At 42.0% G+C, this 15,996-nt stretch overlaps 1 protein-coding gene and 1 pseudogene across 1 annotated transcript; both read right to left on the bottom strand.

The window, feature by feature from the left end:
- Nucleotides 1-1,028: 1,028 nt before the first annotated feature.
- Nucleotides 1,029-4,303, bottom strand: LOC104597259 (putative leucine-rich repeat receptor-like protein kinase IMK3). The gene is made up of 2 exons (XM_010258714.3): nucleotides 2,056-4,303; nucleotides 1,029-1,917 (listed from the first exon to the last, which is right to left on the bottom strand). Exons 1-2 carry the CDS (start codon nucleotides 4,040-4,042, stop codon nucleotides 1,304-1,306), a joined length of 2,601 nt encoding a protein of 866 aa, XP_010257016.1. The 5' UTR covers nucleotides 4,043-4,303; the 3' UTR covers nucleotides 1,029-1,303.
- Nucleotides 4,304-13,401: 9,098 nt separating this feature from the next.
- LOC104597258 (PRA1 family protein B1 pseudogene) lies at nucleotides 13,402-14,675 on the bottom strand (annotated as a pseudogene).
- Between the last annotated feature and the right edge of the window lie 1,321 nt (nucleotides 14,676-15,996).

A 15,996-nucleotide genomic window follows, 5' to 3' on the forward strand; every position in this document is an offset into this window, starting at 1 on the left:
CTCAAGAAATCAAACATCTGCCATTCAAGTTGATTTGGTAGTTGAGCACTTGAGCTTGATCAAGCTCAAGGACCTCCGTCACAAGTTCACAAACTCATAAACCCACATGGAATTCATGGCCACAAAAGGTCTGTGTGTCATTAGAGTAGACTATATCTGCCACAAAATGGAGCAGCATCGTTTTGAATTACGAATCAGATATTTAACTTTAAATTATTATTCTTATTTCTAAACCAAAGTCTGTACCAAGGCATCGGGATTTTTGGATGGAAGGAGGAGAATCCAATTTGATTGGGGAGGATAGCCTAACGCTAATAATGTTCAACATTCAAAGCATAATGTAGGGTTGATGGCGTGCAAACAAACCAAATATTCTTTAGTAGCTTTTTCTTGAAATAATTCGTTTGATTTCATCGCCTAAAATTGACGTTGCAAGATGAATTCAATTGTCAAATTTGTCATAATGCTAATATGTTGTTTGCTTTCAAATGTAAAAAGATCATTTCGTATAGTTGCTGAACGCCCAGTGGGTTTCAACTTTCGGCTTGTACTGATTATTTTTTGATAGGTGAACGTTGATTGATATGGGAAGAAAAAAAAAGCAATTTAGCATCGTGCAACACTGTTTGTGTCTTGAGTTGTGGCGAAGTGAAATGCTAAATTCACTTTCTCCTCCCTTCATCCTTTTCCTCAGAAGGCACACACGTAAGTCTGGCGGAATACTCAGTTGCATGCATACAAGGGGTCAAGCAACTGTTTACAGTGACATTTGACTTGGGTGATTTGGATCAGGGATGGCTAGGCAGAATATCTGTAACTGGTATCTGCCTTGGAACTGACTATGAAGATGAGCTATTTTCTAGTAGCTGCTGCTATTGATTGAAGATGAGCCAACCCAGGCTGAGTTTTTTTAGAAGTGGCAGTGTGTGGACCAGATCTTCTCAGCATGTAACTTAAAAAAAGCTCATCTTGCATTGCAAAACAGAGTAGGCCTATCCTCTTTATTATCAAATAACTAATAATATTAATGTAGTCTCAAAAAGCTATCAATGCTTGATTATTCCTACAAATAGCAATAGGAAAAAGAATCAATTACAATCAAACCTAGGCAAAATGATGACATCGTACTACTACTGTTTAGTAAACTAAAATAAGCTACTATTTACAGTCACTTAATAAAGCTCATATGGGCAAATAAAAAAAAAAATCAAGTAATAAAAGAATTTCGGTTTCCCTTTCTTTTTCACTCCAGAACCCACCCCCCATGGGCCCCATATGGCGAAGTGAAGACAGCAATTTTAGGTTATTCAGTTGTTGATGGAACTCCAGTAACATCCTCAGCGGAGCTGGCAGCAAGTTCGGGCTTGATCTCTTCCAGCTGCTGGAGAACTTGCTGAACTTCTGGCCTTGCTGCCGGTGAGGGATCCACACAATGTAGAGCCAACTTCAATGTGTTGAGCAACTCATCACCCGTGGTGGATGCGTCCCTCATTAGTTCCAGATCGAAAACTTCGTTGGTCCACTCTTCCTTAACGATCGAGGCCACCCATTGAGGCAAGTCCACACCATTCATCGCTTCACCTGGGGATTTCCCAGTAAGGAGCTCTAGTATGATGACACCGAGACTGTATACATCTGTTTTTGTGCTGGCTTTCTTGAGCTTTGAGAGCTCCGGTGCACGGTAGCCCAGTGCACCAGCAGTGGCTATCACATTGGAATTGGCAGCAGCGGTCATGAGCCGAGAGAGACCGAAATCCGCAATCTTGGCATTGGTTTGCTCGTCGAGCAGGATGTTGCCGGAGGTCAGGTTCCCATGTATTATGTTCTCATGGGTGTGAAGGTAGCACAAGCCTCGCGTTGTGCCCATCGCTATTTTCATCCTTGTCGGCCAATCGATGGGGGTATCAGGCCCTCGAGCTGCAACATACATCATAATATAACGATCAGTATCGACTGGATATGTAATCTCTTGTAGAGAGTCAAAGAGCTCCTTCCCCCCCTCCCCCTTTCAGTTGAGAAGGGAGGAGCCATCTACAGTTAGTTGAATCAACTTACCATGGAGGAAGGCGGCAAGACTCCCTTTAGGCATGAAATCAAAGACAAGAAGCTTTTCTCCTTTTGGTCCCAAATAGTATGCCCTCAGTGCCAAGAGATTGGGGTGACGAATCTTGCCCAGGGTGTTAACCTCGACCTCGAACTCCCTCTGAGTCTTGGCAATTTTCTCCCTCAGCCTCTTTACCGCTACTTGATTCCCATCTTCCAATGTCGCCTTATACACTGTCCCGTATGTACTCTTCCCCATTATCTCTGCAGTTGCACACAAGAGATCGTCTGCAGTGAAAGCCAATGGCCCATCAAAGTGGACTAGCTTCCCTCCTGCCTCACCGCCGGATTCAACTTCGGTTCCAGCAGCAGTCGCTCCCTTTTCGCCTCTTGTGGCGACAGCCCTTCTAGCTGCGCCATTCTTCTTCTCCCTTGAAGTAGCTCTTTTCCTGATCAAAAAGCAGAGCAGAATACAGCACAGCAAAAGTGAAACCACGAGGAGGCCCCCGGTGGCTATGAGAATTATGTCTTTGGTGGTCAGTTTGCGGCGGCTTGGTTTCGTAATCTCTGGTGATGGAGATGGCGAAGAGGAGGAAGGACAAGGAGTCGAAATGCTGTACCCGCATAGTTGAAGGTTCCCGATAAAAGAGCTGGGATTGAATTTTTCCGATAGGAGAGAGGGAACGGAACCAGAGAGGTTGTTATAAGACACGTTGAAGGAACTTAGGTTCGGTAGATTGGCGAGTGAAACTGGGATATTTCCACTAAACCCATTTTGGGATAAATCTAGTTGAGTCAGGCTGGAGATTTTGCCCAGAGCATCCGGGATATTTCCTTTGAATTGATTTCTCTTCAGGTCAAGGACAGAGAGATTTTTTAGTCTGTCCACGGCGTCCGGAATCTGGTCCTCAAGGCGATTTCCCTCGAGGTTCAAGAGAACAAGGGAGGAAAGGTTGAAAAGACTGGCGGGAAAGCTTCCACTGATGGCATTGTTAGATAAATCTAATGTTCGAAGCCTAGAAAGATTTCCAATTTCGTCGGGTATGGTTCCGTTGATCTGGTTATGACTCAGAGATATCTCTTCAAGCTTATCCAGTTTGCTCAGAGAGACGGGAATCCTTCCAGAAATGAAGTTGTGATCAAGGGTCAAGAACTGGAGCTGATAGCTCTCTGTTCCACCCCAGGTATCAGGAATAGAGCCAGAGAGGTTATTGTACTGAAGAGCAAAGAAGGTGAGAGAAGGGGAGCGGGTAAGACTTACAGGAATCGAACCAGAAAAGGCGTTGGAGCTGAGGTTAAGCCTGTAAAGCCTCGTAGAGTTCCCGAGACTAGTGGGGATTGTTCCAGTGAGCGAGTTGTTGCTAACGTCAAGAGTCTGGAGCAATGGACAGGAACCGATCGAAGGAGGAATTGAACCTGAAAGTCGGTTGTTGAAGAGATAAACACCTCTCAGATTGGGGAGGAACCCAAGAGAGGTAGGAATCATGCCCGTGATAAGGTTGTCGTGCAGGCTAAGCTTTCTGAGAGCTTGAAGTTGGGCGATCTTCTCTGTGATATGGCCGCCCAATCCCTTCCATGGGAGCTGGATCGCTATAACCTGGCCTTTAACGCACTTGATCCCTGCCCATCCTCCTGAACAAGCTCCGAAGCCACTGTCATTCCAGCTCCGTAAGATTCCCAGAGGATCCACCAATTCGCGTTTGAAGGCTTGAAGAGCTTGAAAATCAGCTTGAGTGACGATTATCCCATCCCACGGCTGGCTCGATACCGAATGGCAGGTGAAAAGCAGTAGTTGAAGGAGCAAGAACAAGTGGTTACAGAGGAAGAACCCGTTATGAAATGCAACATGCCGAAATGGTTTCTTGCCTAAGGAATGATTCTTCCATTTCTCCTTTTTATCTGAAATCCGGCAATGATCGGCTGTTCTTCTCATAAGTAGCCGCAGAACATGAAATGGGTCTACGTGAAAACTACCCAAGAGATGATTTCTGTTCTCCATGGCCACTAAAGAATAGCAGAAATGTAGAAACCAATGATTGGGGAAGAATTGGTTTTGCTCATCCACTCTGCCCCTCCAATTGGCTTGCTTTTATTTCTGCAATCTAGTTGAGATGATGGTGATAATAATGAAACAGGTGAGAAATGTGAGAGGTGGGTCTTGTGAGGAGAGAGGGGGGGAGGGGGTATGTGAAGATCTCAGTTTAGTGAAAATATCTTAGTTAGTGAGAAGAGATAGAGGGTGAGAGTGCGAGTGTGAGAGAGAGGGGAGTAAAGGAATCTTTCATTTTTATTATTATTATTTTGTTGGGGAGACAAAATCGGAGACAGTAGTCAGGTGGAGGGTTCAGAGGCCATACCATATTATTCTTGGTTGAGAGTAGAGACCAACGGCTAGTTTTCTCTTCCATGTCTTTAAAACAAATGAAGTAGGAAGTTAAACGGCTAGTTCAGGTCTTCGTTCCGGTGCGCTCCTGTAACGGCTATATCATAGTGGGTCCCATCAGCTCACCTGGAATCGTGGAATCACTAATTTGGCGGTGACACGTGACAATGGCGAAAATGCCCCCTGGCTCCTTCCTATCGGGTTTGATGACGAGGATGAGGTCAGTCGTAATTCTTACAGATGTTGAGTTGACAAGGGTAGGGGAAAAAACTGAACTGAACACGTGGATATTTTGACGTTTTGTCTTCTTCTGACGTGGGATAATGCCCTATTGCCCTTCCTTCCGAAATCCGAACCTGCTTCTTGCAATCTTGCCTTGTGTTGGTTTGGTTGGTTAGTGGCTGCATCAGTCTCATCAAGGCACTGCAACGACGGTGACGGTTCATCATTTTCTTCTAACTCATCAAGCATTAAGGAACCAGACCGGATGAAACGGATTACTACGCCGGACAATCGAACCTGGTCGTACCAAACGGTCTGGGTCGACCGGAGCACCAAAGTTGTGTGAGCCAGAAAGAGAACTAGTAACGTCATTTTGCCTTTGAGTCTTGAGACCTGCTGGCTGTGCCCTGTGGGCCTGTGGGCCTGTGGCTGCTGCATGCATGGGACGATGGGAGTGAGTGCCAACAAACCAGCCGAAGGCTAAAGGTGGGGGTGGGGATTGGCCAGTGAGTTGACGTGTCTCACCATCTCTCAAGTCTGAATTGAGATCCTGTAAGTACGTATATATATGGCCCACCACAACAATTTGATCATGACCATACAATAGGTTTTCGTGATTTCTTTCTCTCTGGATCTCACTCTTTCTTTTAATAAATAAGATTTAGCTTTTATGGGTGTACTGTACTGTACTGTACTGTGTTGACACTACTAGGAGTTTAATTACAGTACACAAAGTGCACATAAAGCTGGAATTAATTGAAGCTTTTAGTCTAAGCCTAGCTAGTTGAGGAGGAGGAGGAGGAAGAGCTTGTAGTACTTGTAAAACTTCAGTAATATATAGTTTTGAAGGAAGAAGATTTTAATTGGAGATGATCGATGGATGGGTGGAATGGCTAATGGCTCTCCCCCCTTTTTACCAACCATGGCTAATGGCCTTTTCAGCTTTCTGTGACTCAAGTCAAAATCCATGTAAATCAAAACATATGCAAATGCAAGCTAGGTAGGACAGCCATCCCTCTCTTCCTATAAGCATCGTCAAAGTAAACAGATCTCATCATTTATAAGAAATTAAAAGCTTTGTGCTTCTTTAATGGTGGAATAAATGGAGCTAAGAGAACTTCAGTTTCACGTATCATCATCCATCACTCAGCAGTATGGTGTTCAGTATAAAATCTAAAAAAGTACTAGATGATCGTTCCTGATCCTGATCCTGATGGTTGAATCGTCCATCCCGCCATGACCCAATGACGACCAAAACGGTTTTATAACTGGTCTGAATCTGAAATCTGACAGACGCATTAATTAAAATTTAAAACAGGATTGACATTGATTAAAACCGGTTTTATGATCGGTCCAAAAGAGATGTAAGTAAATGTCGGTAGTGGGAGTGAAAAACAAAAGAGAAGCTTTGGGCTTGAATCCGAGAGAGAGAGAGTAGACGCGTCCATTTCCATGGCATGAAATTACGGTAGGTCGGTCCGTAATCCGTATGGCAGCGGTGCAGTAAAAGCTGAAGTGGTGGATCCCCGCTCTCATATTCTCATATTCTTCTTCATCATGCAAATAGATAGAACTTAGAAGCTCCTGGAGAGTGGAGATACTTCCTTCTCTACGGTTCTTTGTCTACCGTTATTTACCGAGATGGAAATGATAGCACGAGACCCCACCATTTTGGTGTTAATGCTTTGTATTGTGTTGTGGCTCCAGAGTCCAGACACAACCCCAAAGCGCCCAACGGTCTTGTTCAAAGCCCTTCAACTTGAACAATTTTTTGTTGTACGTCGTCATCTCAACTTCAAACAATGGTAGCTCAACCCATGTCACTGTATGAACTAACGTGTGACGTGGAGAGAGAAAAACTGTAGCACTCAGAGCATTTGAGCATTTGGTTTGGTATGCACTAATATGTCCCTTAGAGAGAGGGAGAGCGAGAGCGAGAGCGAGCGAGCGAGCGAGCGAGAGAGAGAGAGAGAGAGCGCGCCTGTTGATACTTGATAGCCAAAGTTACTTAGAAAGAAAACACTCGGGATTTTCTATTCTCTTTTCCTACCCACTCCCCTACCCGTCGTGAATTTTGGATTTACACATCTCTAATAATAGCTGATCGTCTGTCCCCTAGCAACAGAAAATTTTCTGTCCCATCCAATAAAATACTGCCACGGCATCTATTTGTCTAAAACTCAAATTTAATAGAGTCCAGACTTAAACGGCAGTCCGGACTCCAAAAAAACATTAAATTTTATTAACCCGCTCAATTTTAATGAATTCCCTCCTCTTTTCTTCTTCCTCTTCACTGCCACTACAACCAACCATCGTCCCTCCGCTGTAATGAACTCCCTCTTTTCGCCCAAGGTGACTGTTGAGAAGAGATCCTAATTAAAACAAGCTGATGGAATCTTGGCGAAATGTTTCTTTGCTTTAATGAACTCCCTCTTCCTTTCTTCCTCTTCACTGTCATTACAACCAACCACCGGCCACCGCCCATCCGCTGTATCTCTTCTTCCTTCGGCCCTCCTTTCGCCCGAGGTGACTATTGAGAAGAGACCCTAATTAAATCAAGTTAATGGAATCCTGGCAAAATGTTTCTTTGCTTTAATGAACTCCCTCCTCCTTTCTTCTTCCTCTTCACCGTATGGTTAAGGAATTGGGTTTCTTGTATCTGTTTCTCTTTCTTTTTCTCTATAATCCTTTTATTACAAAAAAAAAAAACAAAAAAACACTCCTAAACTCTAACTGACATCCTTAATTTCTCTGGCAATATTCCACCCTTTAATCTGGACTTTAAGGCTTTGCAACAAGAGGTAATGCCAAGTGAATGGTGGTGCCATCCTTAGAGAGAGTGGCTTGTTTTTGGCACCCGCTGTATCGACACAGTTCATCGCACCATTTGGATGGTCTCGTCGTCTTTGGGCTCGCACCAGATGTAACATTGACAATACGGGAAAGGGTAAATGCATCACCGGAGACTGCAATGGACTGAAGTGTGCGGGCGGTGGTGCACCACCCATTACACTCGCCGAATTCACCAGTGTCAACGGCACTAACAATGATTTCTACGACATAAGCCTCGTGGACGGAAAATCCGAATGCAATACGAACAAGCGGTGTTAGGATCACCAGTATATGCTTGCAACTCATATGTCGCACAGTCAGAGAGAGACTCGTATAACTTTTTTCTTCCATCTAATTAATTTACAAGGAATTTTAGAAGAAATAAAACACCTTTATAGTGCGGAATTTTTCCAAACAAGAAGATATAGGGAAAAAGGAAAAAAAAACTTGGAAAAAACATAGATGAAACGGCTTCAAGCCAAAATAAGCGCCGCTAAAATGAAAAGAAAGAAAAGGGAAAACTTGGTAGCCTCCTCTTCTCTGATAATCAGGTTCATCGTTGTTCTCTTCGATCATCAGGTTTCATTGGTACTCTAATAGAAACTGTCTTAGAAGGCAAAATAGAGAGTTGTAGTGGAAAGAATCACCGATGGCTCTGAACATCAGCAGTGAGCGGTGAAAATATTCCGGAAACTTGCAGTGGAGGAATGAGCGGTGGTTGAAAAAGACTTCGGCTATTGCAGCGGACGAACAATGGTGGCTCGATTGCAATGGCGGTGTGCGATGATGTTAGTGCGGGCGAACTTTGTTGTGTGGGAGAGGGAAAAGAATGCTGAACGAATACGGAGAAGAGAAATTTTGGAATGTGGGATTCTAAAGGGCGCTTAAACCAAAATTGACAAGTCTTTGGAGTCCAGACTACCGTTAATATCCGGACTCCGTTAATTTTGAAATTTTTTAAGAAGAACGACGTGTTTGATTTCCATCGGAGGAGACAGAAAATTTTTTATCTCTATTATGAATTAAGAGATGTGTGACTGTAATCGATTAGCTCTACCCTTACTTCCATCAAAATTCGTACACATGTATGATATATTTTTTTTAAAAATCCAATTTTACCCTTACCAGCAGCAAAACGATAGCCCCCTCCACCTCCGGCCCTCTCTCTCTCCTTCTTCCCCTTTGTTCTCTCTCCCTGTTTCCCCTGTTTCATCACCCCACTGCAGCGGCAGACCCCTCTCTCCCCTGTTTCTCCCTATTTCCCCGTGAAGCACAGGCACACATGGGAATGCCAAGTAATCACCATATTAAATGTTATTATTTACAACATCTCTCTCTCTCTGCATAACCTCAATCTAAAAATAGAATGGTTTCTAACTGTCCTATGAAACTTTTCAACTTATGACCTTTTCATAAATGGCTAAATGATGCCCTTGAATCTACGATTTAAGGCACACTCGAATGCAAGGTATGGGGTCGAAGTGAATTTACAGGACGAACAGCTCCAATTCAGAAGTTCCTGGCTTCTTGCATCCAAAAGATGGTTTCGACTCGAATGCAAGGGCTAGACAACGGGAGGTAATCCATCCCCCAATCCAGATACAGACGGGATTTGACCGTCAAGTCCCTTCTACAATCAGCGGGAGACCTTACCAATCAGTTGGTTGGATTTGATTCTCATAGAATGCGCCTCACACCAATTTTATATAGCATCTTAAGTGTGCATTGAGAGATCTATCGCATGCATAAGATGTTATTATTAATGTGAAGATGCTCCCAATGCATTCTAAGGAGCAGATGTGTAAATCAGGCCATGCTGCCAGTAGCACAGCACGACGGACTGCGAGCCGTGCTGGGCCTTGGGTTTCATGATCATGGGCTGACAAAGCACGGCCCATATAAAACAATTGTATACATCAAAATTCTAAGATCTTTTTAATTATTGCATATATACACAATTGTATATATCAAAATTCACATAGAATAAAATTTTAAGATATTTTTTATTTTTTTTTTGTTTTAATTTATGTTAAAATTTCAAAAAGAAAAAAAAGACTTGGCTTGACCCACGACTTAGCCTATGGACCAACCTAGTCTGCAGCATGGGCCCATGCGGGCTTGAGCTATACCGGGCCGACCCTCCAAAGTATCCCAGGGGAGGGAAGCGCGGTTCAATTTGGCCCGCAAACTAACACGACATGGCCCACACTATGCACATGCAGCATGCGGGTCGTTCCGTGTTGACCCATCATGTCCCAATTTACACCTGTAGACTGAGGAGCATATCTAAACTCGGTTTAGGCTCTAATTAGCCACATGACCACATTAGTACAATAGGTTAATAAGGCAGGTCCAATCTTTTAAGGTTGCAAACTGTTTTGTTGTTCCTTGAATTTATTGTTGCAATCAGTGTTTTTGAACCATTGTTGATATGGATGGTTGAATCGTTCGGCCCAGGAATCGTCTAAGCAACTGGTTCTGTTTTACTCCCAACCCGATCCTTGGCCAAAAACTATTGAATTGGTCAACAATCCATTGATCGGGTGGTCGAACTGTTGATCCGTTCAATAGTTTTTGACCGCTTTTTTATTGTAATTATTTTTAATTTTTAAATTTTTAGTTGGAAGAGTCCTTCATTCGAACGGGACAATTGAACTATAGACCTGAAAACCGGTGACCAGAATAGTTCTAGTTCCGAATCGGTTTTTAAAACCTCGGTTGCAATCTTCTTCAAATTTTGACCCATTTTTTTAAGCCTTGGAAAAAAAATAGGGCAAATTTCTTAAACTACCTCTAAGGTTTAAGAAATTGACTAACCATACCCTTACTGTTTTAGTATTGTCCTAAAGTATCCCTATTGTTTCTAACAATTGACTAAATCTTCCTTATCATCAGTATTCTTTAATAGAAGGATTAAAAAGACTATTTTGCCCATCATTCTTCTTTAAATTTTCAAAATGAAACTTTTGACATCTTTCTCATATTGCCAGGCTTGTCTTCCTCCGTCATGTCTTAAAGTACTCATCTGGTTCTTTTTTGTCTCCTCGATCTATCTTTGCCACCTAGACCCAGATCTACGTTCCTTGATCTGAGATGAGGTGGGCAGCATTTCGGACCTCTCTCTCTCTCCGTCCCTTCGTTTTCTCTCTTTGGGTTGCAATATCCAATTATCCATACTTCGCATCTCATTATCTGTCTTGCTTCCCTCACTATGTGTAGAGGTGCCAACTGGACTGGATTTGTTCCAACCCGATCCAGTCCAATATGAGTCCATTTACAAATGGACTAGACCCAATCCAGTCCAAATCCAATCTATTAATTCAGCCGAGAAGCTTAAGTAAAGTTATTTTATAAGTTTTTATTCTCTAACATGCCATCTCATACAAAAATTTATTAGGCTCGAAGGATGGATGAGCACAGGCCCATGATAATGAGATAGACAAAGATCAAACATTAGATCATTTAATTAATTAAAATAATAAAATACTCTGACACTAGATTCATAGAGTAGAGTTCACATCAGCGCCCCTTGTGAGGCGTTCGCATATCCCGACCTTATATTAGAAACATCATCCATCATCTTGTCAGAAGATATTCTCAATATAAGGTCAGGATGTGTTTTTGTTTTGGGGCATTGTATGGCGCCCAGCTGATGTGAGCTCCCCGAAGCCTTAGATCTGCGTCTTACACCGAGCTCAAAGCACGTTTAGCCGTGCATCTGGAAGATCTCCTTACTTGAAAAACCCATTACCTTTATTTTGGAACCTGCAAAAGTGAAAATAATAATAATTCATATAGCTCCTAGTAGTCCTAGATGATTCAATGGAAGTTTTTCTTGGTCAAAATACGTCTGCTCCTCCCGAGTCCCGAGACGTAAATTATGTATATCATATATGAACTTGAAGATTACTGGATTAAACAATAATTATTGGGATTTCGCAATATTTGTATGAACTTTTACCGAAACTGAAAGCACTCTTTTAGCTTGCAACTTGGAGTGGGTTTTTAAGAGACTATAGATATGGACGATACGATCTTCTTTGGAATTGTATTGGTACGTGACCACTTACCGGAGGTGAAAAATGAAAACCCCACAAAGAGAAGAAAAATAAATATATACGTTTAATTGATTATATCTGAATCTTAATCAAATTAAATTGTGAATACCCATTTAATTATGTATTGCTTTGAGCTTTGAAGTATGCTATTATTACATTCGGTGGAATAGCCTGTATGGCCCACCTCCCAGACTTATCCTCATCTGCACTCTGCAGAGTGCAGACCGCCAGACCCTGAGACCTGGCTTATTATTTGAAACATTTTGTTGACCGGGTCATCGCATTCGCATCAATGGAAAGGGCAAAATGACACCCGTTCAATCTATATATAAGTCCTGTCTTTCTCCCATTCATTATCAAGACACTCCATGAACTACCTCTCTGAACCATCTCTGACTCTGCAATACCTAGATTCTATTCTTGGGACCCATGTGTTGCATCTTTCTTTCCTCCAACGTTTGTATTATTGAATGAATCAATCAAGGGAGAGTACCAGTTAGTGATTTCATAATTTTTTCTTTTAATTCATCATTTTTGTTCATGAATTTATTCTATACTTATTAGATTTTTTTTTAATTATTATTATTTCAATATTTTTGTATTGTGCATGCGTATTCAATATAGTGGACCCAGAAATCATAAACTCAATACCACATTTAAATCCAACTTGATTAAACCCTGGTTTTCAAAATTAAAGCTTGCAACATAGATTCCATGGCGTGGACCTAATATTTACTTCACATAAACTTTGCTAAAAGGAGTGTAAAAAATTAGCGGTACCTGAGTGCCCGTTTGGGAGGGCTTTAATGCAGCACTTTCTGGCTTTGCAGAGCGAGTACTACAAGCCTAAAAATACTATGGGTTTGTTTGATTTCCTAGAATAGGTGTTTGGAAAGGTCTATTTTGATTTCAACCGTTTGCTTGGTTAGAATGAGATTCCAATTTTCATTTTTAATAGAATGGGATTCCTTCATATGGGAAATGACCATTCCAAGTCATTTTGTAATAGGATTCTCATTCCAGAGTTTCAAAGTTTAGGCGTGAGAATGTATGGGTCAATTTGGTTTGGTTATAAGGCAAAACCTAGAACATACTCACTCTATCAAGATCGGTTCTAATGTCCATCCATGAAATCTGTTTTTTCTTTGAACCACCCAACAACAACAATAACAAAAATCCAAACTTATCATTATAATTTAAATTTTATACATTAATTATTATACATAAATATTAAATTAAAAAAAAATAATCAAATCACTACTCAATAGTCAAGTGAGACCATTACCTTTACAACCAAGAGTGATTGATTGGATTCAAAATTTTACATCTTCAAAGTATTTTGAGATTTTTTTTAAGGCAAATTTAGTTCCAAAGCTATTTTTTTTGAAGTCCAATTGGATATTATTAATTATTAAAATAATAAGAAAATAAGAAAATACAATATTAATAAACTAATACAAAACTAAAAAATTGACGAATTCCAATTCCACCTCCAAGTGAACCAAATAGTAGCTAGCTATTGAAATCCGACTCCAATTCCACCACGAATCCAATATGATTCCAATTCTGATTTCAATTTGGATCCTGACCATAAATTAAACGGACCCTATGTTTGGTGAAAAAGCTTTTGGTACATGAATGGGAGGGCTTTGGGTCAATGCAGCTCCCAAACATGCTCTTATTAGCTCTTCAAAGTGGCTCATTGAAGTCAAATAAGCCCAACAGCCATAGTTTTTCCGTGGCTTTCTAGTTTGAGGCCCAGCTCAGAACGAAGAACGACAGAAGCTGCGTCTCAAAATCCCTCCCTCTCAGACTGGAATGGACACTAGATGGAAGATTCACAAAATCTCATAAGCCCAACCATGCAAAAGGTGTCCATCAACATGATCTTTATTTATTTGTATAATAAATCAATGGTAAACAGAATTACAGAACGTTGAGGAGTGTAAAGACCCAGTCGGAAATTACATAGATTTTGATACCTACTTAAACATGTCTACATTTGTTGGTTACAGATCTGATCTACAGTATAGTATAGAACAGAAAAAAATAAGATACAAAAATAAAAGAAACAAAAAGCCTTAATAAGTGATTATAGATGAAAGAAAGAAAAAAAAAAGGCGCAAACAATCATTTGTTTTGTAACCTAATAAAGGAGTATGATAAATGATATGAGAGGAAATTTGAACAATGAACAACTCGGAGTCGGTTGCCCTCACATCACCAACCTTGAAAAGTTGAATCGGATTGTAATGGATGGTTAGATGCGTACAGAAACAGAAGGTGCGGGGCGTGCGGCGGTAGCTGCGGCAGAAGAGGCTGCACCTCCGATGAACGAGAGGAATCCAGTTGCGGGAGTTTCTTGTTCATCGAGAAATAAATCATCTGGAACCTTAAAGGAGCCATGAACGCAGACAATCGCTAAGCCGAGCATGAGAGCGGAGATGAGGAGCGATCCGACGCTGGTTAGGAAGACGACGATGACAGTCAACACAACCAGACCGCCAAGGGTCTCCCGATCATTGAAAGTGCGGCCAAAGAGGACAAGAGGGGGATCTGAGGGACGGAAGAGGTAGAGGAAGAGCCAAGCAGCGAGGAGGCAGAGAAGGACGATGAGAGAGAAGGGGTGAGAGAGGAGAGAGAGGGCGAGGACGCCAGCGAGGAGGATGACGTAGTTGATCCGGAAGTAGGAGGAGTTCTTGCGGAGACGTGATGTGGCTTCGGCGAGGGAATTGGGACGGGAGAAGGTGGAGCGATCGATGAGCTCCGACCATGGACGGCGTTGGGAGAAACCTTGGCGGACCGAATCGGTGATGTGGGTGATGAAGGCATGGAAGGCAGGTGTGGCGATAGGCGGCTGAGATTGGGTGGCGGTAGGAACAGGTTGCGGTTTGGAGATGGGGAGAGTGGCGTGTGGAGGAGCAGACGACATGCTTGGAGAATATCTGGGTTGTAATCTATCTCTGTATATAGGTTAAAAGTGTGGAGGAGGGCGGAGGCGGCGCCGGTTCCAGAGGAGTTGAGGATTTGGATCAGCTGGAGTTGGAGGCAGGAGATATTTAGCGGAGAGAAACCGAAATGAAGGTGGGGTGGGGAGGGCGACGACTGAGAGAACGAGCGAAGAAAGCGGGAAAAGAAGCGTTTGTTTTTCTACTTTTTTTAATTAGCAAGGGTGTTAAGTTTTGATAGAATGTACTGCGAGATACCAAGATGTGTTGAATTTGGAAGCCACAACGGATTAGTTTCTGAAATCAAGCGGTAGCCACTAGCCGGTAACTTGTTTCTTATCAAACAAGAGAGATGTAATGTGTAAGATAGACGCGGTAATGTGACTTTGACAGTTGGTACGCTGACAGAAGGGAAGCCCACGTGTTGGGACTTGGGAACGACGTTTTAAGTTTAACTTGGAAGAGGTCTTGGATGCAAGACGGTGACGTAGGTAGTTTGGACTTTGGGTGATTGATTGAATCTACATGTTCAATTTGGGCAGTTCCAACTTAGAATTCGAGCCCCGACCAAGCCCATGTAAAATTACGCGGATTGGGCTTCAATTTTCGATCATCGGGCCCATTAGTACAAAATTTCGGAACCCTCAGGCAAGTAAGTACAGCCAAAACCTAGCCTGGACTTGTCTGAATCTAAGCGTATTCCAGTCATATACATGCATCCATATATAAATACATAGTTATTTGCATGTATAAATGTTATATATATATATATATATATTAGTGTGGATTGATTGATTAATTCATGCCCGGTCCAGACTCGAGCCAATCCGAGTGTATAAAATTTTTGTATGGACTATATTTGAGTTAGAGAATTGGGCTCGCTATAGGTTCCGGCTTTCAGTCCAATTCTTAAGTTTAGACTTGGGTTGAGCTTAAACTTGGCCCAATCCATCAGATTTGCATCCTTAATTGAAATTGAACAATTGAACAGGATGAGAAGCTTCATTAAAAATTAAATAATTACTGATATCGGCATTTTATTTTTTATCGTCTATAGTCAATTAATGATCATTTGTAGTGATTTCTCATAATAATAATAATAATGATAAAAAGCAAATGGAATTTGTCTTTAAAGAGAGGCAGAGAGAAGTCTTTTTCCTTATTTATACTTTTATACAAAACGAGGCCTGTAAAGCATACTTTTTCATATAAATAATGATAGGAAGCGGAATAGCTGGAAACAAATCATATACACCAGGCTGGACTACCTATCACGAGTGAACACGCCAGCGCTCTTGTGAATCCCATCTGTACTGAATACTGGCGTATTCAACTGTGATAGGTAGCTCGGTGTATACAATTTTGTCTCCAGCTCATCTGGACTCGTAATGATGGTTTGTGAGGCCAACCCCCGACCCTGACCTCCAGATCAACCCCCGTCCCCGATCCTCGTCGGAGAAAGAAATTCCCCTCTGTCTTTGACCCCGATGGGAAAGAGACCCGAATCCCT

Source organism: Nelumbo nucifera, chromosome 2 (genome assembly GCF_055504915.1).
Source record: "Nelumbo nucifera cultivar China Antique chromosome 2, China Antique-T2T, whole genome shotgun sequence".
Taxonomy (NCBI): Eukaryota; Viridiplantae; Streptophyta; class Magnoliopsida; order Proteales; family Nelumbonaceae; genus Nelumbo; species Nelumbo nucifera.

What these genes read in the sequence shown, in the direction of transcription:
- LOC104597259 (XM_010258714.3), bottom strand. Translation starts at nt 4,042, where the DNA reads ATGGAGAACAGAAATCATCTCTTGGGTAGTTTTCACGTAGACCCATTT. An exon ending in TCTTGCCGCCTTCCTCCATG is followed by an intron (nt 1,918 to 2,055) that starts GTAAGTTGATTC and finishes TGTATGTTGCAG; the next exon opens with CTCGAGGGCCTGATACCCCC.